General features: G+C 43.1%; 1 protein-coding gene across 1 annotated transcript in view; it reads right to left on the bottom strand.

Moving 5' to 3' along the window:
* DUSP8 (dual specificity phosphatase 8) overlaps nt 1-24,956 on the bottom strand; it is a 92,555-nt gene that overhangs the window by 44,420 nt on the left and 23,179 nt on the right. Inside the window, exon 3 of the mRNA XM_078682756.1 lies at nt 8,077-8,215. Coding sequence (XP_078538882.1) covers nt 8,077-8,215 — 139 coding nt within the window. The remainder of the gene's footprint in view (nt 1-8,076; nt 8,216-24,956) is intronic.

Raw genomic sequence — 24,956 nt, 5'->3', positions numbered from 1 at the left:
TGTTTTAATGAGGTTGTGTACAACACTCATTTAAGAGCTGCACTGAAAAAAACAGTCCTTGTAGTGCTTTCTCTTTTATAATCCAGCTTTAAAAATATATGTATTGAACGTATATGGTTTAGCCAAAACAAAGTTTAATTGTTAATATCGTAATAACTTGATTACTACCAAGATCATAGGGAAACTGGGACAATAATATCATATTCACAGTTCATACAAAAATAATAATGAAAAAAAGACGCATGCAGAATTATTTCAGAAATGCAGCCTGACAGGAGAGTCCTGAGTAACATTTCTGAGACCTGTGAAGCAGGGTAAACAACCTTAAGAATGTTTCTGAATAGATATTTTAAGATCGACAGGTTTACAGGGTTGGCGCGGCGTTTACCATTCTGAATGGGTCAGGAAATGACTACTTCGAATACAAGACCACACATTCGTGCAGCGTACGAGACATTTAGATAGCATGTATCAACGTTATGTTAGCAGAAGCCAGAGAAGTCCGAGCTGTCATCCAGTGCACCCAGCCTCTCAAAAACAGTGCTTCTGACTTTCAGTGTAATGGTCAAATCCGGAAAGTGTGTGGTACTTTGGCACAGCACTGTTTCAACGAACACTGCTAAAGTAGTGGCGCTTTCAGAAAAGTCAACCACAATGGGCCTCCATATCGACCAGCCTTCATGTACTTTCCTACCCTGCACTTCTCTAAATTTTAGGTAGCTGTCTGCGAGTAGAATGAGAGTTTAAAACAGGCCTGAATGAGAGTTAGGGGTTATAACAGACTTCACTAAACGCACATCGCTCTGCTTGAAGCCAGTGCACATTGGCTAGCAGCTAGAGAATTAAATCCTCGCACAAGATCTACTCGGAGGAACACAGGCTGAACTTCTGTGAGAGAGAGGAAAGGCTGTCAGATAGATTCATGGGATGGCAGTTGGCGATAGGCTTGATTTAGTGATAGCACTGGAGACACTGTTCTGCCTGCACTTCACCGTAACATTACAAAGTGCAGAAGGGAGGGGCAGGTGAGGGGGAGGGGTGAATACCCGGCACGCAAAGTAGGGTTTCGGCATCCTTCCTCTTTTAAAAAGCAATAAATCATCGCTTTGGGATTGGTGTTCTAAGGCCAACACCAGGAAAAATATGTCCGTCTGTAATGCAACCGGGGCTCATGTACAACATTTCAATTCCTTCGGGCAACTGCTAGTCTATGTCCTTGCATTGTGGAGTGGCGCGATTTGCCTGTGGAAAAGGGCCTGAATGTTCCCCCTCTTCCAAATAATGATATGGATGGTCATATCTCTGCAGTTATTTTTACTAAACATAGAAATGAAGGGTCCAACTCAATTACTTTAGTTTATTGAATCATTTGGCCAAGTGGTGCAGTGGAGTAATTACCAATATAACTCAATTGTTTTGTTGGTTGCTCTCAGATTTCACAAAGTACACCAGTAATAGTAACCTGGCATCAGGCAGCTTCCCAAGATGCTTCGGGAACATGAAAAACAAGCAGGAAAGAGGGGGAGGAGGCAGCTGCAGCCCGGGGAGAGGGAGTGAGCGTGGGCGCAAGTGTGTTCCTGAGCCTAAAGAAGCAAAACTAAAAAGAGTGCATACAAAGTAATACAGAACACGAAGACTAAGAGCACATGTAACAGGGGCAGTCTTCATGGGAGGTTACAAAAGTAGAAAAGGAGGGACTACTGAGCATATTAACCAAAATAAAAGCAACCATTTACGAAGGACAGTAAAAGGAGCCAATTAGAAAGATGGGCGGTACTTAAAGCCTGTATTCTAGATACAGCATGTCTTGAAAGAGACAGGGCATGCGCTGCCTAGGCGAGACCTAAAAAGCAGTCCTGCAAGTTAATTAATGCTGAAGGCCCTGCCTTTATATTTAAAACAGAAATAATGGAAGCATAAACTCAACCCACTCAAATGCCTGATACTGTACCTTGCAAAATATCCAATTATTAAGAGTAAAATAAGGGGATACCTGGTACCCCATTCCCCAAGAAGCCCGGACTCCCTGGGCTTACCAGCTAAGGGGCTTTACAGGCTTCAAAGGCTTACTGTGGTACTACAGATCAAACAAAAGAAACAGGAAGTGTTTTCAACTCCGACTCCCTTTATCACCAGCATGGTAGTAGGGGTTTGGAGAGGGACGGGGTGGGAGAGGGTAGTTTTTTTCTTTGAACCTCATAATTGGTTCAAGCTAGGTCATGTGGTCCCTGGGTGGAAGTTAGTAGTGGTACGAAAAAATGGGTTGAGGAAATAGTGGTTCTCTCTCTGTTCCATGGGTATTGTGAAAGCAGATAGGGCTAAGGCTAATTCAGGGGAGGGAGAGGGCTCTCAGACAATTTTGGACATTGTGCCAGTGGCAGATTTCCAGGATGCATGAACACACACACAAAGAGGAACAGATACGCAGTTTAAATATACAATAAATAGTGTAAATAATGTAAATGAAGGTGAGCATAAGTAGAACACAGACATAAACAAGAAAAATAAAGCTACAAACAAAACTGTAAGAATGCTGAATAAAAATACAAATTAACACAATAAAGCTAAAACAGAAGTTCAAGGAGGTACACTGTGAATGTCAGTACACACAAGCAGAAGGATGCTATGCAACAACAGAAAACCAGTGTGAACAGAAATAATACAGATGCAAGAATGGAGAATGCAGGTTGTAACACTGAAATAACGCATGTTAAACAGAGTTGCTATTAAGCAGGAAAATGGTCAAATAAATTATCAATCACAGGGGAGAAAATAATGAAGATGCTAAATCACGTTGGGAACAAGGTAAATGCAATCTACGAAGACACAACATAACGGTATGTAGAAAAATGGTACAAACAGGGAGAATATAGGTAAAAACAAGCAAATTAAGGCAAACCGATTGTAAAGGCACAGACATGCAAAATAAAAGTATAAAACTTGGAAAATAGAAGTACTGATATACAAAATAAAGGTACAAATATGAAGAACAAAGGTACAGCCAATGAGAGGTTCCGTAGCCTGGGAACTTCAGCAGCACTGGGGAGTCGGGCGTGATGACAATCCCCGAGGGAGTTGGGTATTACTGAAGGGAATCTCATTGACGACAATCACACATTCCTTCCCAAACCAAGACTCTAAATTTAGAAAAGTGAAAGGCTGGGAACTTCGTGCCTGTAAAGAAGCAAATAATTTGACTGAAGTAGTGACGTTGAGGCTTGTGGGTGTTGGCAACCAGATTCACAGAAAGCATGAAAACACCTTTTCTCGCATCAAGGAAAACTGATAGGGAGAGATGACGTAGCACGGTACATGACATGACATTACCACATCAATATCCGTCAGGCCTTCCCAGACAAAGGTACCGCAATCATATCCTCAAACACTGCCTTCACCTCTGCAGTCCCAACCATCCACTTACGATCCTCACCACACATGGCCACACCCACTCACTTAGCCAATCACCACTGCCGTCCAAGGCTACACGTATTTTTTTTACTCGTGCCTTTTGTAAAACCTGCTCGATTGTAGGTCTGGCTGCCGGTGAGAATTGAGGCCTCATTTATGAATCCCCGATCAAAACAAGATGTGCAAATTGCACACTGACTCGTTTGCGTACAGGGATTAAGGGCCAGATGTATCAAAGGGTTTTACCCATTCGGTGCCTATGGGAAAATGTGGTCATACATATGGCCCTAAATTTGTAATGCAACTGATGTACTTTGGTTGCATCTAAAATTGACTAGTTTAGAGCATCACAAAATCACATACCTAATTAATGTTAATTTGGCAGTCATGATTTGTGATCCCCTGGGATTGCCTGAGAACATAGGGATTGGAGCCTGCAAGTGACTGCAGACTTCCGATGCTAATTTACATTCCAAACAGTATTTTGTTTTTTAAAAGAGCCTATACCCAATAAAGGGCCAGTGCTGCTATAAAATGTGTTCCAATTGGAAAGGCACTGGGGGAGGGCAGCCAGTAATGAAGCTTTCCCTTTGTGAATCAGATACTACCCCAACTTGGGAGTCAATCATTTTCAATGTTTTGCAAAAGCAGTTACAAATCATATTTTTAAATTGAGAATCTTAATAAGGAGGGGGTTTGTTCCTTTCACACCGTTCCTTTTTGTGTAGCTATAGGTATTTTGTGAGTTAGAGAAATATTTCAGACTCAAACTACCTTTAGTACATTGCGAATTACTGTTTTGTGGGTGCAAAGCCAATGATTTTTCAAATCGTAGGATTTTCAACTGCAAAACTGTGCTGTACATAATGCTCTTGCTTCTATTAACACTTGAGTTAATTGGACACAACATAGTGTAATATATGGGGGATCACATCTTCTTTTGCAAACACATCATCTTACTACCCTCACAGGCGATTAGCAGCGACCTACATAGACTCAAAAACAATTTAATCACAATAAATGCTGTGTCTGTTGAGGAGTCCTAGACGCGAGTATATGAGGAAAATTAACTTTACAAGGGAGGCAGAAGTCCAACCCGGGAGCAAAATATAGTCACTCCTTGAAGAGTTTTAGCAAAGAAGAGGCAGAAAACAACATTGTGTAGACACAGCTAGGAGGAATGTACGACGTTACATCACAGTCTTCACACCGTGATACATTTACAACGCAGCCATTACAATGCAAGTCATTACAACGATTTGCACTGGAGGGTGCTGGACTTAGGAATATTATGATTTACTATTCTAACTCCAGCCTAAATAACAGTAGGGAAGGTGTTGCATAAGTAAATCATACTATTCCTTAGTGTATAGCGCCATCCAGTGCAAGTCGGTGTAACAACTTGAGTTGTAATGGCCACGTTGTAAACGTATCGCGGTGTAAAGACCACGTTGTAACGGATGTCTCCCAGTTAGGAGTGAAGCATGGCATTGTCATACTCGGAGTGCTCTTCTTCAGTGACTTGCACTCCTCACATAAAGTCAATGCACTTGAAATAATCAGAGTGATACAAAAATTGATTTGAAAGTCGTGCCCTATTCAGCACTTGCAGGCCACAAGACATTAGAGGACTATCTAAGATTTTATTGGTAGAACTGCACCCTCAGGATATCCCCCCATCCATTAGGGCTTTCCCTCACCAACACATGCTGCAGGCAATGTAAACCCAGAGTGGTATGACCACTCCGCCCCTTTGTCTTCATGGTTCTGTTATACCTGGAAGGTAGAAAACATCATACCCAGAAGTATAAAAGGAGTATGATGTAGATATGGTAGGGAGAAAACACAAAAAGTGGTGGGCATAATGTTTGAATTAATCTTAGCTACTGGTAATTATTTGAGCTTGCGTCCCAGTGTAGCCCTTTTTTGCTACCATGCCACCACAGACAAAAACTAGCCACATGAAACTGAGACTCGATCCTGTTTCAACAGAAATAGTCCAGCTTGAACTGCCAGGCTAGGTCCGCACTGAAAGGGAACACACACAACCGCAGACCAGTTTTGGCCTATTTGGGCCATTTCAATACGATGTAGCTTGAGTCGTCCTATGGCACTGGAGCATGGAACACTGGTTACAGTGTACTGCAAAGAGGAACATACATGGGGAATGTGAGACCAGGTATCAATGTGGAAGGAACCTCCATCTTGAGGTCTATTCACTGTTACCATGAAATGCACCATGTACATCACTGAAAATAAATACAACATGCTCTACACCCTAGCCACAACCCACCGTAATTATGCAGGAGGAAATGAAAGGCACCAGTTATGAGCGGATGTAATTTTTTTGATGAAGGATGCCGAATCCATGCCTTGGGCACAGTTGAAAATAATATGCCAACCACTAGAATGTTAGCTACCACACACATAGTAAAACTCCCCATTGCTTCTTTTGAAGGGGTACTAGCCACACTGTAGTATGGTTGTGGGTAAGGCTGGCAATGAGAGTTGTGCTTTGACAGTGAAAAATAAAAAAAACATGGAGCTCCCTTAGTGGGCTCATAGATTGCTGAGCACACTGAAAGATGAATGCAGGTCAGACCTGATAACAACAAACAGGCATAGGATGGCACACCATGAGAGGACATTCATCCCCAAAATTATACCAGTCAGGTGCCTGTTAAGGACTTTGGGTTCATCAGCTGAGCCAATGTGGAAAGTAAGCACTACATAGACATTTCCAATCTCAAAGTAGGTTCAGGAGTCCTGGCTTGTCGTCGTCTAAGGATAAGTTAGTGGAGGGCACCTGATCTAGAGTAGAGTAGAGGATTCCATTTCTAGGTCTGATGCCAAGACATTTATTGCCTAAAAGCACAACTTACTGTTTAGAGGAAGAATAAAATGTTCCAGCAAAACAGCAGGTGCCTTCTTATTCTTCCCATTTTTCAAGAAGAGGGATGTTCCAGGACAGAAATGTTGCTCTGAAGAAGGCCCTAGTCAGTGAAATGTGTTTCGCACCTGTTGTGAAGCAGCCTCTGTCCTGAACATCTCAGAATAGAACATCTCAGAATAAGACGCAACCCAGGCATACTGATGATATGGAATATAATTTCTTTTTACAGGCGACAGTGAATTCAATATTGGGCAAATGAGCATCGGACATAGTATGAGGTTATATAATCAAATTCTCCTCCATTCTTCCAGAGCCAGATTTTGTTACACTTTTTCCAAAAGCACTGCACAAGGGAGATAATCCCACCTTTACTCAAGAAGAGCACAGATATTATTGTGGTACCTACCTGTTGAGAAAGTATTTGAAATCTTCACACTAGCACTTGACCTCTACTTGTGAAAACATGCTTTGAGATTAGCCACTTAGAGTGGCGCTAATTTCCGCATATCCACCCCCTGACCCACGCAAGGGAAATTCTGGCATACAAGGATCTCCAGGATGCTTCCTTACTCATTGTTGTTACAAAGATTCATCAATGGCTTTCCAGGCATTCAATTCATATATGCATGATCTGATAAGCATTAAAAATATTGACTCGTGGATTGGTGAAATGAGGGTTGATTCTGCACCATTACAGGGATGAATGCCTAGCTCATGCTCTTCCTCTGGAACACGCGTTGAGGGACAATGGGTTGGCGTGAAAAGGCCTCGGCAATGTTAAAACGTGCAGTAAATCAGGAGGTTGCACCTGATTTCATACATAAACATGCACATTATAGATGCTTGCTTCACAGCCAACATGGTTTGGTATTTCTTCCCGCTTCCATTTACAAAATTGAAGATCTCCGTTCTAACTCCTTTCATCCTCAGTCTTGGATTGGCATAGTGTCTGGTAGAAATGTCAGCTGGTGCTTTCCATTCAATGGGACAGGCTTCATGTAGTGGGATATCAACACTTTTGCTGGTGCCCCAGTATCTAGAAATTCAGAGTTCCTACAATGGGGCAGAACAGGAAACTCAAATGTTCACTCAGGGATTTACAGACATACAAAAATTATATGTCGAAATCTGGCAGCAATTCCTAGATCTAGAGAAGTTACCATATTATCTGTCCTAGGATGTGAAATCAAAACAAAACACCCAGGGTTGAGAAAACACATTATACTCCTATTCACTAATTTTCCTGTAATAAAGGTGATCCGAAAATCATGTAAATCCGAATAATAATGTAAATACATAATAATAATGTGAATAAATAAACCAATAATGATGGGGTGTTAGTTTTTGTTGAGGACCAGAGGAAAGCTTTGCGTTCCCGCTTATGTCGCTGCTTCCTGCAGGAAAAGTCATCGCAGAAATCTGTGTCCCATCTTGCGATGGCCATAAGAGCAGCCCATTCATCTCCACCCTCGTAGTAACACCCCTCTTATAGAGAGCCGCTACCACTGCACAAGGCAATCATGTCCATAAGTACATACCGGAAACTCAACTGTTCTTGCCTGCTCTTGCCAAGCTACTTGCCTTTAACCTACCTGAAACTACACTCGCACGTCCGTGCACCATGAAATGGCACTGCATTCTGTCCTGATCAGCAATGGAAGGTCGAAGCATACACATGGTACAATACGCTATTTCAAAGTGAACAGACATGAAGCATACACATGGTACAATACGCTATTTCAAAGTGAACAGACATGATCAGAAGCACTTCCTACCTGTGAGGACGTAGACACGTTGGTAGCAGCTGTCCAGCTTGCCCACAAGGATGGAGAGGAAGGTGTTGGAGGACAGGCAGCTCACATCCCGGGTATTCTGATCGTACACCACCATATCCCAGCCTTCCTGCAAATCCAGCTATAGGCAAACAATAATTTAGACATTTTAGACATCTAGTGCCAGACATATACAGTTTATGTTTTGTGATTATCAAATAGCGATTTTTTGCGATTCGCTATTTGGTAATCGCAAACACCAATGTACAGATCTGTCTTTGACACATTAAGCGATTCCCACTGGGTCGCAAATAGACCTACCTCATTAATATTCATGATGTAAGTCTTGGTTCGGGACCCAATGGGAATCCCAAAAATCAAAGCGATAGAGTCCTGCTGGACTCAGCAAACCACCATGTAAATACAGACCATTTTTCTTCAAGGGAAACTGGAAGGGTTTTGAAAAGAAAAATGAAAAGGATTCCTTTCATGTTTTTTTAGAGCAGGCAGTGGTGCGTACTCTTAAAAAATATTTTTACAGTACCACCTACTTACAGTAGGTGGTGAATTTTGGCCGCAAAACATTCACACATACTACTGCGATTCAGTATTAGCAAGGGGCACCATAAAAACTCCCCAAATACTAAATCGCAAACCCAATTTGCGATTCTGTAATAGGTTACCAAATCGCAAATTGGACATTTGTAAAGTGAAAAAGGCATTTTTTCATTCGCAAACTGTCCGATTCTGCAAATCGGATTGTTTACGAGTTAAAACAATCTTTGTACATCAGGCCCCAAGTTCTGGCTCTTTAGAGAAAGGGTCTGCTATATAATTTTCCATTGTGCACTTGGCTAGTAGTCATGCATCATTAGTGAATCGAGCATCCTTTGCACTGCACAATCCGCTTTTTCAAGGATTACAGATACCCACGATATTGCACTCGCACCAACATGGAGCTGGTACACTACTGTATTTTGCTGCTATATAAGAAACTTGAACACAAAAATAAATCTGTTTAGATTGAAATAGCAGGCACACTCGAGACGGTTTGGAATGCGGGGGAAGGGGTAAGAAAACAGATGTCACATTAAGTGGGAGAGTGAAGCACAGCAAAATATATTGAGTGAGAGTTTCGGAACACTGACTATGCAAAGGATGAGGGGGTGGCACATAATATGCTTTGAATCCAGTACTGGCCAGCAGGTATGTTTTGGATGGTAGAGGCTGGGCTGGGAGTGTGTTCTTGGATGGTGGATATAGACGATAAAGGAGGTGGGTCACTGAGCAAGTTTTGAATGAGTGACAGGTCTACTGAGCAGGGCTAAGTTACTTGTTATGTTTTAAATAAAGGGACCGGTCTCCGAGTATGGAAGAAGGGTAGGTCGGTTTGTGTTTTAGATTTCACTCATGGGCTTGGATTAGGACAGTGGGTATGTTTTGGATGAAGGGGGAGTTTACTTAGAAGGCTTTGGATGAGGAGGCAGGACACTGGCTGAGTTTTGGATTATAGGTTGGCCATAGCGTATGTTTTAATGATGTTAGATTAGGATATTTAGTATGTTTTGGATACGGGGCGAGTAGTTTTTGGAACAGAGGTAGTTCACAGATATGTTGTGTATGAGAACAACAAAACACAAAGTATGCACTGCATTGAAGCAAAACAGCAGTGCATGATTAATACTTTGTTTTTTTGAGTAAACGTAGTGAAATCAATGATAATAATGGAGACGTATTCAATATTAGATATTTCTTTAATTGTAATATAACCTAATTATCTACACATTTTAGTGTCCTTGTAGCCTGCTGAACATAGGCAGTACACTACCTCAACTCAGAATATGTATTGTGGAATAGATTAGCACCATTACACGGGAAGACCAAAACTATTCTATAGTGATACATTATAAAACAGTACCACAACAGGGACTGCTCCAACTTCAAACTTGCTAGCTGAAAAGACACTCCATGGTATGCAGAGATGTAATCTCATTATCACTACCAATAGGAGCTAATACTGTAATCTTGGATGAGGGATTGTCTTACTTTACTTTCTCAATAAACAAATAGAGAGTTGATTTATAGCTGTAAATGCATGTATAAGACTGAATCTCTACTATTTCTTTTACCACAAATTAACCATACGTCCCTGATTATCGTGTGTATGTATTTATAATTGTGGTCCAGTGTGTTTGACTCTTACGGATTTCTGCTATTTGAAGCCTCATATGTGTGTGTCTGTAGATAAGTCATTCTCCCGTCTTTGAACGTAAATTATGTTATTCCATCTGTGAAATGTATTGTATGGAATTACCCTATGATGTTGTAACAACATTGGAAACTGTGAATTGTCTGCTGTAGTTGCAGTAGGAAATGAAGTCCACTTACCAAGCGGGTCATTGGGCCTTATATAAGGCAGGTGTTTATTTTATTTAAATTGATGATTGGTGGACAGTCTCATGTGGTAAATGGGTAATGTTATTGGACAATGGTTGTCACTTGACCTTGACAAAGTATATTCATGTAGGAATAACACTGGTGTGTTTGTGGTTGTCTGACTTCACAAATTCTGCACTTTATTCTTTATTGCTCTTAACATTTTGCCCTTTAAAATGTTACATTTTTGCACTGTGGAATCATTGTGAAAAGTTTGCTGGGTATGGCTAAATAACAGAGCTGTGATTGTTCTTGATATTTAATTGGCCTCCTTTGGTGAAGCGATGTGGTATTGTCCTCCTGGAACGTTTTGGCGGAGGGGACATGGCACCAGGTATGTACTAAATGTGGAAGGCATGACCTCCAGGATGAAAATGACGAGGGAGCACAACATCATGTGTGACAGGATGCTGAATAGGATTTGGATTAGAGGGAAGACAGCAGCCATGTTTTAAATGAGTATGTGTATATATATATATATTTATATATATATATATATATATATATGTTTATATATATATATATATAAGTTATAGGGAAGGTTATCATTCTCTTCTCTTTAGCGTATTATTTTAGAGACGAGGAATAATGTATCATCGTTTTAATAAAGGATAGTTATAATCATTTTGAAATAGGTTTGGAGATCAATAACTGTACTTCTTCACCAAAATATTATGATCAATTGTACTCATTAAATAACTTAAGAAGCTAATCTGCATTTAGGGCCACATGAACTGAAGGTTTTAGAGAGAGCAAAAGGAGAGTCAGCCGTTTGTGACTGCTAAATAGTCTTTTGACATGTATTTAAAAAAAAAAATGTTTTTATTGTTTGCATATAATCGTTATACGGTACAACAGTTGTCAGCTGCATATTGAGCGAGTAAACATTTCCAGTACCAATCATATATAACAGAGGATACATTGCATTGCATTATTCTTTTTCATGACTTATGCTCTAACTCGTAAAATGAAAGACCCCCCCCCCCCCCCAGGCCCCCACCACCCCAAACCCCGTGCACTTAGACAGGTTGTCCGCGTAATTCTCCTCATACTGCATCAATTCTACACATTACAAAAATAATCTTCATACCCTCTACATTTGACACTCCTAATTGTAATAGTAACTCCTCCGAGTTTTTCAGTGTTTTCAGTTACTGCACCCTTCATTGCGTTTCCCCTTAACCGGGCGGGGGAAAGAGTTGGGTGGAGGGGTGGGGGGGGAGGGGGAGAGGGGGGGAATGAGAAGGGATGGGGGGAAAGGTGGGGGGAAAGAGGAGGACGTAGATAAGGGCTCAAAGTTGCATTCTTATTACTTCTCAATCACTTTATCGGCCACAGTTTATGTCAATACAGTAATATCACATGTTTCAAGTTCTATTAGGATAGCCTGCCATTCCATTGAGATGTGCGTTTTACGGAGACCTCTACGTTCTTCTCTCTGTAGTTCAAGTCCCTCTGCCCTCCCCCATCGTAGCACCTCCCCATGACAATCCCCTGGGTCAGGTGGCCATATGGATCTTCATCTCATCGTTATCATTCTTTTAGCTACGAGGAGGGCCAGATCTATGAAAAGTGTAGTGGTACTTCTCTTCTTTTTGGTGTGTCCCAGGCCCAACAGACAGTACGCTGGTGAGGAGTAGGGTCTTGTGGGTGCTAAAAATGCCAGTGCCATGTGTATTGTTGCCCAGTAATAACCCAATTTGGGGCACTCCCATAACATGTGCAGGAGTCTAGCATCCGTTGCCCTGCATCGGGGGCACATATCGTACGCTTCCGGGAACATAACGTGCAGTCGGTGCGGTGTGAGGTACGCCCTATGCATAATCATAAGTTGGATAAATTTAAATTTAGGGTTTCGAGATACCTTTTTGGGGAACCTTAAAACCGTTTCCCATTCCTTATCTCTAAGCTCACGGCCTATATCATGGACCCAGCGCTCTTTGGTGGGTTGTAGGGAGATTGCCCTCCCAGTTCGTATGCCATGCATAAGCCATTTTGTTAAGTGGCTACCATTCCCCATCAAATATTGCATAGTGCGTAGTGGGTTTACAGTGGGTTCCGTGCCATCTCGTGTCCAGCTCTTAGTGATGTAACGTATTACTCTTGCATGTAGTAGGAACATTGCTGTAGGGGTCTGGTGCATTCGTGCGAAAGCCTCGTGTTGCATAAGGGCACCCTCCGCAAAAAAATCACCTATTTGCGTAACTCCAGCATCATGCCATGTACGAAGTTCCCGGTCCGTCAGTGTCCCTGTTCCGAGGGGAAGCCCTAATAAAGGTATTGTGGGTGCATATGAGGAAGATGAACTCGTGTAGAGAACAGCTTTCCTCCAGCATTTGAGTGCAAGTCGCAAGAGATGTGGAGTCGAATTGGGTAACTTCTCCTGTGGTAGCAAGAGGCGATGTATGATACCGCGGCCCCTATCAGTCGCGGTCATACCTAGTTCATGTAGATTACGTCCCGCTAGCCAATAGGCCAGCCATTGGAGTTGGCAGGCGTAGCCATAGGCGGTCATATCCGGGACTCCCATTCCACCCTGAGTCGTTGGTAATTGGAGTTTGGTTAGGCTTATGCGCTGCCTCCCCGATCCCCATATCAGTTCGGTCAATAATGTGTTCAGTTATTTAAAGGTGTCTTTCGGCACCAGTAGCGGGAGGTTCGTGAAGTAGTATATCATTCTGGGCAGTACCACCATCTTGGTGATCGCTACCCTACCCGCTATTGATAGTGGCAGCGTATTCCAAAATTGTATCTGTGTTTTTAGGGACGACAGTGCCCTGCCCATGTTACCATCCAGGGTGTTTTGCATATCCCGGTACATTTGTATCCCTAAGTACTTGAAAGTCGTGGGTGCAATCTGGAACGTGTGCGGGGGAAACTGCAGTTGGGTAGCACTGCAGACATCATTAAAATAATATCCGTAGGATTTTTTTTCGTTTATAGTTGGGCCTGACAACGTGCGGAAGGACTCAAAAATTTCAGGCAGTGGGTTTAGGCGGACTGTCATGTCCCTGATATATAATATTATGTCGTCCGCATAGGCCGAAACTACATGTGGTACTGAATTGCACAGTATCCCCCGTGGTGCGGCTAAGGCACGGAGCTTAAACAGTAAAGGCTCCAACGCTAGTATGAACAGTAGAGGTGATAATGGGCAGCCCTGCTGTGTGCCCCGTGCTATCATAAACTGTCCCGATATACATTTATTAGTGCGCACCCGTGCCGTCGGGTGTCGGTACAAGAGATTCACCCATGCCAGGTATGTAGATGGTATACCAAATTTTGTCAGGGCTGCAAACATATAGTCCCACCTTAAGGAATCGAATACCTGCCTTAAATCCAGAGAGATACTCCCTTCCGTCCCGGTCGTTGTATTGTCATGGAGCATTATCTGGCTCAGTCTCCTCAGGTTGAGCGCTGTGCTCCGCCCAGGTACGAAGCCACATTGATCCGCATGTATGAGCTCTGGGATATATTGGTTCAGTCTCGTCGCTAAAACCTTACTGAGGATTTTGTAGTCCGTGTTTAAGAGTGACAATGGTCTATAATTAGCCAGTTGTAAACCATCCCTGCCGGGTTTTAAAAGGGAGACTATCAATGCCTGTAGGGTTGTGGTGGGTAGGGCGTTAGACTCCATCGAGTCTTTGTGTAGTTGGTGTATGTGCGGGGTTAGTATATCAATGTAAGTTGCGTAGAACTCGGCTGGTAGGCCGTCCGTACCAGGTGATTTATTCCGTGGCAGCGCTTTAATCGCCTGTCTGATTTCCGCAGTGGTGATGGGTCGTGCCAAATCATCCTTCTGCGCACCAGAAAGTTGGGGGATGCGTAAGTCTGTCATGAAGGACTCAAAAGTCGTGTCCACCATCGGTGGGTGTGGGCCATATAAATGTGTGTAATAGTCCTGAAAGGTGGTATTGATGTCTAACTGCATCTCTTGTTTTACCCCAGCTTGATCATTTATCCCCATGATAGGGGCACACGGGGGAGCATTTCGTATTATTCTCGCTAGTAGGGGCCCTGCCCTGTCTGCTTGAGTATGCTGTCTAGTTGTGTATTCCCTGTAGTCAATTACTCTTAATTCCTCAAGTAATTCCGCGTGTTTAATATGGGCCTCCTGTAATTGCGAAAGTTGGTCATTTGTGCCCGCTGCCTCACTTTCTAACATCGCTAGGCTGCCCTCTACCTCCGTTAATTTCTCTACCACCGTCTGCCTGATGCCTACTTTTATGCCCATTGCCACTCCTCGTATTGACGCCTTGAAGGCGTCCCACTCAATTTGCCTTAAACTGGCCGTATTCGCATTTTCGTGAAAGAACAGGGTTATGGCGTCCGACAGCGCTGACTTAAAAACCGGGTCTGAGGTTCTTTAATTTTGACTCCATATTACATTTGTCTTCAATTTGTGTTGCCTTTACACAGACTGCTCTATTCATGAAGTGTTTCTGCCCTTTGGACTGCAACGTGTAGAAAACCCCCCTCTGTCCTTGCTTTGAAAGCAATCTCAGACACTAGCTGGCCTAACTGCATACAGACATGTTCTGCCATTACTGATTGACCTATAAGTGCTGTAGTTGATTGACTTATGGGTTGGGCAGAAACACGACGTAAGGGGGACATTCTGGTTACATGATATTTTTCTATTGGCTAATATTTTGCAGATCTTGTATGTCCATATTAGGTATTTTGTATGCTTGCAGAAGCTAGGACTGCCCCTTTCTTTTATGCTGACTTTGTAAATCCTAAGCATATAAAAGACCTCTGTGTTCTGTATTCTTTAGACTGCCTCATTCAGGTGCTAAAGGCTCCCGTGCGACGTAGTCTCACTTATTAAGTTTAATAAAGATGTCTTTTAATATTTCAGCTTCTGTGCCAAGTTCTTTTGTATTAGTGAGACCCCTGAGAATGAAGATTTCAGTTCTTCAGATGGCGCGGCCAACGCGGGCTTCATCAGAGAAGTGACTTTCTGTGGGAGTGATCTTGTCAGGAGACAGAAAGCTACTGAGGAGGACAAGACAGGATTCTACTAAGAAGGTACTCTGTGCACAGGGATTCTGGAGATTCTTCGTCTCTGCAGCCCACTGTATTTCTGCTCTTCCTGATTTTGATCCTCCACATGATGTCACTCCTGACTGAGAACCCTTTTTGGCGTGAGTATTAAAAAAAACAAAGAGACCGTTAGGTCATTTAGAACTTGACAGTTAGAATTTGGATAACCTTTTGATTAGTAAAAGTAAGAGTTAAGTATAAGTGGGTCGCTCCCAGTCCTTTGTTCTTAGTTTTGCTTGGTCCTTAGTTTGGTTCTTAGTTTGTTTGGTCCTTAGTTTTTAATTGAAGATTGCAATTTTCAAAAACCGAGGGTCTTGTATATTTACAAGTGTATCGATAGAGATAGCCCCTTGAAGTTTGAAACTAGATTAGTGAGCTATAAGATGCCTGATCTTAGCAAATTTGGAGCTTTGTGTTGGCCAACTTTGTATACGTTTGGATTAGCCGGCTTCCCCTAAAGGGAATATCTAAATAGGTTTAGATTTACAAACATGTTTCTTCCTTGGTGATTTTGTATCCCCAGGGAATTAAAATATGGACATAATACATACAAGGATCCTTTGTTCTGTGCAATTTTATGAATGAAGATATGCAGAGCGATTTTTGGTGTTCTGCTAGTCAAGGCTAGTGAATTGAGTGTATTTTCGGTTCTTGGACATACATCAGTCTGTTGGGCTGTTTTTGCAGTCTTTTGGAACACAATTGAGAAGCGTTTCTTGTAAATATGACTTACAACTAGTATTTACAAATGGTTTGGTTTAAGTTCAGTCTGTGGGCTGTCCTTTATTTCTGTCCTGAGTATTGATATGTGGGTTAAATGTGTGTTTAAATGTCTATGTGGTTTTCCCATTAGTGCAATTTCTGTAAGTGAATAGCGATGGCACTATTCACGAAATGCATGGCTAAAAGCGCGCCGTATTGTGTGTCCTGAGTGTTTGACCCCTTTCTGTTTGTCTGAAATGAGCTCAAATGTGTGTTTGTGTTTCTTTTTGATGTTTTCAGTCTATTAAGCAAGATGTCTAAATGTTTGAAAACTAAAATGTAAATTCACATTCACTAGGAATAAAAAGCCCCAAAAACAAAATTGGGTGTTTTGCAAAAAATAAATAAACTTACAGCATTTTCCTTAGATACATTGTGTTAGGTATTAATAGGCAAACAGATCAGCTGAAGTAAATTCCTGCTGAACTCAAAATAATATAGAACACGCATTGATATGTTTTAGTTTGAAAAAGACTGCCAGCTTGTTACAAGCACTTAGAGACAAGCTAAATAAACAGGATTTTTTATTTAGCCAGGATTTTCCCCTGAGTTGCACAGGTGAAAACTTTGCATTTCAGAATGTTGTTTTAAAAAGGTTTCAAAACTAAGGTTCATTATTTTGTATTATAGGAAGACATTTTAATTAAGGGTTTTCCTCTCTTTAAGCATTTCTCTAAGCATATTCTTGGCTCAGTTCCTAAGTAATAATTAACCCATGTAATGAAGAAACATTTAAAAAGAAAGAAACCGTAAAAGATGGTGAAACAAGATAGGGCAAGTCCAAGGAAACTAAAAAGTTAACGATGTCTTGAACATTGATTGGCAATCTCAGATAAAGATCAATCAGGGAAATTAGCTTTGCAGGTCAGTTTCGGGTGACGAAAGTTAGTTTCTTACAGTTTAATCTGGTTAATGTGTACATGACCTGGGGAGGCCAGGCCACTTTGTTCGTCAGCCTAAGTGGCACAAAAAAAAAAAGAAAAGAAAATGAAGTCAGATGCAAGGAATTACAGAGCCTTAATATGTGGAATTAACAAACTGATTGGGTTATAAAATCAGTGCTACAAAATTCGTTTTTTACTATTCATGAAGCTTAATACTTATACTGTGACCTCCTAGCATTATAATTTAATTTAAGGTATGGTATACTGCATAATAAGGACATTAGCATATAGAAGTTCACTTGACCAGGCGTGAAAAACTCATTTTCTCAGGATTTGCAGGAGATATGTCCAATGTCCAATCTCTGCAATTTGTAAAGAACATTCTGAGGATGATTAATATGTAACATTATTATAGGCTATTTATTTTTTAGTGCCCCAAATATCAAAGTCGAATTTGGGTAAAATGTGGGCATTTTTGCCATTTACAATAGCTTTAAAGTGCTTTAAGCTTCAGTAAATACATACATTTAGGTATACTACAAATTTGCAGGTTGTTCCCATTTGGGTTTCCTTTTAAATAGGTCAGTGAGCCAATGTGCCTGGTGCAGATGTTTGAGTTTAATATCAGGGTGGAAGGTTTTAACTTTTGCTGGACCTAACTGAGCCTTCATCCATTTAAGGTAGATGAAATGAGTACCATTGCAAACAAGCATTTGTTCTAAAAACTGGTATGTGTGTTATTATGCTCTGCGAATTAGTCACAGTAACTGTTTTAATAATCTAAGTATAGAAATAAATTGTAGCCCCTAACAGGAGTAATATATATATATCATGTGTTTTTAAATAGGGTTGGTTATTGCAGGTTATAAAGAGTTGGGAAGTTTTTTTTGTCTTTTTCAGCCTTAGAGTGAGGTGGGAGTTAGGAGTAAGTGTAAACAGATGGAGAAATTATTGCTTGGAAAAGCAGGGCCTCAAAGGGTGTTGGCGCACGGGACACGCAGAGTGTCTGTGAAAAAGTTTTTGGAAAGTTAAAAAGGTTTGGCATGTTTTCAAAAGATGGTTGTTACAGTTGATATTTTGTGTGTTATGTGCAGAAATGTTCGTGCGTTTTACATATTTTTGCATTTTATCCTTTTATGAATTGTTCCTGGTGAGGATTTTAAGCCTGACAAATTAAGCAGGCCTGAATATTCTGTTTTGAGCTGCAGGTTCACAGTGCATAAAAGTGCATGCAATAGTGTTGTGTGTCTCCGTTTATTTACATATGCTATTGTTTTGTCTATGCTTTTTGTGCTTGATATACGCAAGTATATCTGATGGCTTGATATGTGCATTTTGTTTGTGTTTTTTTAATGCATGTTTTTGTTTCATGTTGCTGCTTTTTGATAATATTACAAGTTTACCTGTGTTGTGAAGGGATATATATGACGATGTGTATCCTGTACAACAGTTGGGTAGATTTGCTCTGACACTAAATTTCACAGATAGACAGACAACACTTCATCAGTGTATGTCAAATTTGGCTTTAATGGTATTTGAAGGAAAATAAAAAAGAGATATACATAATCAAAGTGTGTCATCTGCAATTAGTCACGATACTGTCCTCTTCCTTTAAGGAACAGGCAGTCCTAAATTTATGTATCCTGATTGGACGTAAGGATAAATTATAGATTTGTGACTCTTGTACATGGTGACCTAATTTCCATATCACATTAGTCAGTTTTGTTCTGCTTTCTAAGTAGTGTATGGCTTTGTACCATAAAGGAAACAAGGCTTCATTTTTACCTAGTCCCATTTCCCTTTTCCAAATTCCTTTTACCAGTTGGTGTATTGCTCAGGTTCACACTTCCAGACTGCAGTAATGTACCAGAGACCCCATATTATGTATAATTCCCTTTTGTATGACCAGACTGGTTTTCTACCTCAATAGGAGACACCTTACGTTTTTTTTAATATGACAAATTCAATGCCTATTCTAATTTGGTTTTTAGTTCCTTTTTCCTGCTGCTTTAATTTTTGATGGACCAGATGTATTTTAAATAATGGAAATACCAGGACTCTCTAGTTCTTGTCTTTTGTTTCCACATTTTGATCATTAGCTTTTGCATTGCATAGTCCACCTGATGCACAATTCTTAAAGGGAGGTATCTACATGTCCCTGATAAAATGTATTATGTGATCTCTCTTTTGAGGTGCTCTAGATAAGGAATTTAGGAACACCTATATGTAATCATTTAGAAAAAAAATGTGTTTGCCCCATTAGACAATGCCACCATGTGTGAGAACATCCATTCAGATAGAATTCCCATGTCGCTATCTACCCTTAGATGGTAGAGGATATGCTCTCACATGGAAACCCAATTAAAGAGGCTAGAGGCACTGTTTTGCCTACTGCCTTTGTCTTTGTATTGCCTTTGAGAATGACAGTGTGTTCTAGACCAGAAATGTCCCATGACGTATGGCCACTCCTTTAAAGATTGCAGGCCACTTGCTTGCAGTCCCTTGCTGTACAATGAACTGTTTTTGTACTTAATTGAAGGAAACAACTGTGTCACATTTTCTACGTCACTAGGTTCTGCGGGATCTTCCAGAGTCAAAGGGAGAATGATACCCTGCAGAACGGTGATAAAGATGAGTTCTAATTCTCATCAGTGACAGCTAACAGATGAACAGTCTCAACACCCAGAAAGTGTTTCATCAACTGTATCTCCAATGTATTGTGCTTGCTTCATCAGAAGGCGTTGAACATCAGAAAAGAAGGAGGATCTGGTTTTGCCACAGAACCAGAATTTCAGTGCAAAGAGCGAAAGAGAAGGATTCTTGTTTTTGAGGCTTCAGTTTTCCACCCACCTGTCATGTGCTGGTTAACCTCTGACAGTGTGCAGTCCCTTGAGCCCCTTGGCCTGAGTTTTGGCCACACAACCCCTTTTCCTTTGCTCCAACGGAAGTGCAGTGCACCGGAGGATTTGAGATTGGCAAAAGGCACTACATTATGGTGCCCATGAAAGAGCAGCCCGAGCATCCTCTGACACTGAATAAGAAAGTGTTGGAGCCTGAAAGTGTTGCTGAGAGTGACAGTCTGTTGCTCTTCCCCGATTAATAGTACTTGTGTCTGCATGAGATGATCTGTGCCCTTGATCAATGAAGAGCACACTATCTGTAGTGCCTGCAGCACAGGAAATATTGGTGCACTGCATTGAGACATTGAGACTTTCAAGTGAGCTGTGAGTGTTTGCCAGGAAGGCACTCCAACGGATACTGAGTAACATCATTTTCATAAAAGGCCTGAATGTAGAGGCCCATGCGGAAGAAAACAACAGAAACAGGATTTGATGGACAATAGAAGCCTGCCAGAAGAGGCTTTGACGGACTCTGGGTATTTCCCGTGCGGTTGTATAGAATTAGTGTTTGGAGACTGATTCCTATTGTTTTATTGGCATTGTCAATAGTAACTGAAATACATAATGTTTGCAAAATAATTTTAGGATTTGCCTGTGTAATGGCAAAAGGGGGGTCTGAGGTTCTTTAATTTTGACTCCATCTTACATTTGTCTTCAATTTGTGTTGCCTTTACACAGACTGCTCTATTCATGAAGTGTTTCTGCCCTTTGGACTGCAACGTGTAGAAAACCCCCCTCTGTCCTTGCTTTGAAAGCAATCTCAGACACTAGCTGGCCTAACTGCATACAGACATGTTCTGCCATTACTGATTGACCTATAAGTGCTGTAGTTGATTGACTTATGGGTTGGGCAGAAACACGACGTAAGGGGGACATTCTGGTTACATGATGTTTTTCTATTGGCTAATATTTTGCAGATCTTATATGTCCATATTAGGTATTTTGTATGCTTGCAGAAGCTAGGACTGCCCCTTTCTTTTATGCTGAGTTTGTAAATCCTAAGCATATAAAAGACCTCTGTGTTCTGTATTCTTTAGACTGCCTCATTCAGGTGCTAAAGGCTCCTGTGCGACGTAGTCTCACTTATTAAGTTTAATAAAGATGTCTTTTAATATTTCAGCTTCTGTGCCAAGTTCTTTTGTATTAGTGAGACCCCTGAGAATGAAGATTTCAGTTCTTCAGGTCCTCAAGTGCCCCAGGCGATAGGCGCCAGGTCGGTATTGGGGCCAAAATCCTCCCCCAGTGCATTGTTAATTCTACTGGATTATGGTCGGACAGCGTCTTTCCCATATGTGTAGCGGTTTCAATGCACCCCAGTAATGTGTTGGAACAGAAAAAAGGTCTATCCTGGTATGTAATCTGTGTGGCGGAGAGTAGAATGTGTACTCTTTATGCCCCGCATGCTTGACTCTACACGCATCCGACATGTCCCAGCTGTCTGCCCAGTGTGCTAGCGCCTCTGCCTGCTTTCTGCTTTCAGCTGAGTGCAGTGGTGGATGGGACCTATCAAGGGAGAGATCCAGGACCGCGTTGTAGTCTCCTCCCACTATCCATTCGTAGTCGGACCAGTCAGACAGCACCCTGCTAAGAGTATTGAGGAACTTTATCTGGTCCGTATTGGGGGCGTAGATGCAACCCAGCACCACTAAGGAGCCATTTAGTGTCCCACGTACAAAGACATATCTGCCCTCTCGATCCAACCGCTGTTCCAGCAATTTAAAGGGAACTGAATTTCTTATCCATATGGCAGCCCCCCTAGAAAAGGCTGAATAGGTGGTGGCGTATAACTGGCCCTTCCATTTCTGGTGCAATTTGGAGCCTTCTGACCCATTTAAGTGGGTTTCTTGTAAGCAGGCTATAGCTATCCTTCTCCTATTCAGTTGTGCCAATATTCTATTCCTCTTGTGTAACAATCCCATGCCACGCACATTCCAGGTGCAAAAGGTGTATGTGTTAGGTGTCATCATAGGGAGTAGTGTACGTAGTAGGTGTCAGAAACAGCACGGTAAAGATATCATACATAATGAATTGTGGTCTAAGTGCACTAATTGTGTGAAACTTCCCAACCTTAAGGTCGTCATCTACAACCAGATGAGGACCAAACATCTGTTACCCAACGTGGGTAAAAACAAGAAAAACAATCGAAACTGTGCCTTCGTCTTAGGGGGGGTGAGTCCGGGTCACTCACTAGGCAATCGTCCTCTTAAAGTTCCTGCATTGTACCCTGCTATTTCCAGGAACCCAGCATCGCATGTGACGATTCCCTCTTGATGGAGTATACATGTACATACATTACCAATCCGTGGTTGCATTTTGGGCATTCAAAAATCATTTGCCATTTGCGCTGAAATGCACGGAAACAACTGCAAGCTAGCATCCGAGTGTGATACTTCTGTGTGCGTGCCAGAATGATTGTCCGTTTCTGGCCGCCCCAGAGCGTCGTGGGCCGCCAAAGATGACGTCGTCAGGAGTGATGTTCCCAAGACCGCCTTCTGCACTGGCGGCGCCTGGGATGAGTCTGCAATGGTCGTGCCATTGGCGTGAGCCGCCTGGTTATCATTCAGGACCACCTGTTGGGGTGGGTGGTCCTCCATTGCCTTCATCTGTGGATCCTGTGAGGCGCTCTGTGTGAGTGTTACCTCCATCCATTCCGCTGCTTCCTCCGGGGTATCGAAGAAATAAGCCTTGTGTCCGTGTATAATTCTTAGACGTGCTGGAAAAAGGAGGGAGTACTTTACGTTGCGATCCCGCAGTGTGCGTTTCACTCCCAAGAAGGTCGATCTAGCTTTCTGGACTGCGAGGGTGAAATCCGGGTATAGAGATATTGTCCTATTTTCGAATTTCACTGGGGCATTCTCTCGGGCGGCCTTAAGGATCGTATCCCTGTCCTTGTAGTGCAACAGTCGTGCAATCAAGGGGCGTGGGGGTGCTCCCGGTCTGGGCGGCCTTGGAGGCACCCTATGCGCTCGTTCCACACTATATAGGGGGGTAAGGCCCGTCGGCGCACCACGTTCTTGAGCCAATCTTCCACAAACTGGGCAGGGTTTGTCCCCTCACTGCCTTTCTGGAATTCCCAGGATGCAGACATTATTGCGGCGCGAGCGTCCTTCTACATCGTCCACCCTGTCCCGCAATTCCTTGAGTTGACGTTCCATCTCCTCCAATCGCGTGGAGTGTTCTGTCTGCTGCGGTATCAAGTCATCAAGAGCCAGCTTATGTTCCTGCACTTTCCCCGCAAGTTTACTATGGTCCGCTTTCAGCAGAGATAGACCCGTGGACATCGCGTCCATTCTTGATTCCAACGCTTCTCTGGACGCCCTTATTTCAGTCAGTATTAAGTCCAGTTTGGCCTCCTGCGAACCCATGCCTGTCGGTGGTACCACTTCATTATTGGACGACGCCACGGGGGTCCTCAGATCCCGTGGACTGTAGCGGGGTGCCCACTCCCGGGTCCGGCTGCTTTAATCTGCGCCCCATGATAGATTCTCGCTGTCGTGTCCGGAGCGCTCCCAGGTAGATCAAGGCCGTCGCCGACAGATTATTCCTCTTGCTTGCCCCTACGTTTCTGCTGGTACGTTACTGCGGAATCAAAGGATATTTGTAGCGGGCTTCGGGCACTGCTTCTGGCGTGGGCATCAGTGCAAAACTCTCGTCGTGCTTCACGTGTATGTTTCGTTTGCAGGTACTGATCTCTGGGACAGGATCTGCCAGTACCACACAAGCACTGTATTACGACTTTTCGCCTGTATCCTGCTGCACCGGTGGCTCCCTCTCACATACCGCAGCAAGGGCCTCCCTCGATGGTGTCCAGGGGCGGCGTTCTAAGCTACCCCGGGGACTATCGCCCTCAGTCCGCGGTTCTGTCGGTCTCCCCTGCCTCACGGCGCCATGTTGTCTTCTGCGCCCGCGTTTTCATAGGCCGTAACTACGGCCCTCGCTGCCTCTGTGTTCGTGGGGTGGGAAAGGGGGTCGCTCACCCGTGTCCAGCAATCTGTCGTCCCGGGCCCGGCTCCGTCGCACAGTGTCCCCTCAATGCGGCGCTCCAGGCAGACCCCCGGGCCCAGCGCCGGCCGCCGCAAAGCTATGGCGCACAGCTCACCCCCTTCGATTACGCCAGTTCTCGGTCCCTCAGCACGAGCGGGTGTATCGCCGTCCGCCACGTCTACCAGCGATGAGGCCAAAGGGTGGCATCGGATGGGGCCCCACCTCTCTCCGCAGCGGGCGACTCCGGCAGTGGCGCGCAGGCAGCGGGGAACCGCCCGGCCGCCGTCTCTCCCCCAGTCGTCCTCCCGGATGCGATCCGCACTGTGGGCCGCGGCTCCACTTCAGACCAGGCCCCAGCAGGCGCCGCTCTCCGCAGCTCAGTAGGTAGCTTTGTTCAGCTCGGTGCTTCGATCCCGCAGCTGCTATACTCTCCCGTTGCATCAATTCCACGGGGGTGGCCACATAAGACCGGGTGATTTCAGGATATTTTGCCAATTAGCAGGATGTGAGAACGGAGCAGTCTCAGCTCACGTCCTCCATGTTCGGCTGGTAGCCACGCCCCCTAGTCTTTTGACATGTATTAACCCTATTTTGCAAGTCGGTAACCTATTACCGACTCGCAAAATAGGGTTTGCGAGTCGGTATTAGATATAAGAAAGCTAGATGGTTTACCACCGAACTTCGAGAATCCAGACGCACCTGCCGCCACCTCGAAAAGGACTGGAGGAACACTAAATCCACAGAAGCCCACAACAACTTCAGAGCAGCTGCCAAAGTCCACCACCAACTCATCAGAAAAACGAGGAAAAAAGCGATCGAAGACAGAATCTCCACCCACGCACACAACAGAAAAGAACTCTTCAACATCATC

The sequence above is a fragment of the Lissotriton helveticus genome, chromosome 3_1 (assembly GCF_964261635.1).
Source record: "Lissotriton helveticus chromosome 3_1, aLisHel1.1, whole genome shotgun sequence".
Lineage (NCBI taxonomy): Eukaryota > Metazoa > Chordata > Amphibia > Caudata > Salamandridae > Lissotriton > Lissotriton helveticus.
Note: the sequence above shows the minus strand (reverse complement) of the source record. Positions and strands in the feature narration are given on the sequence as shown.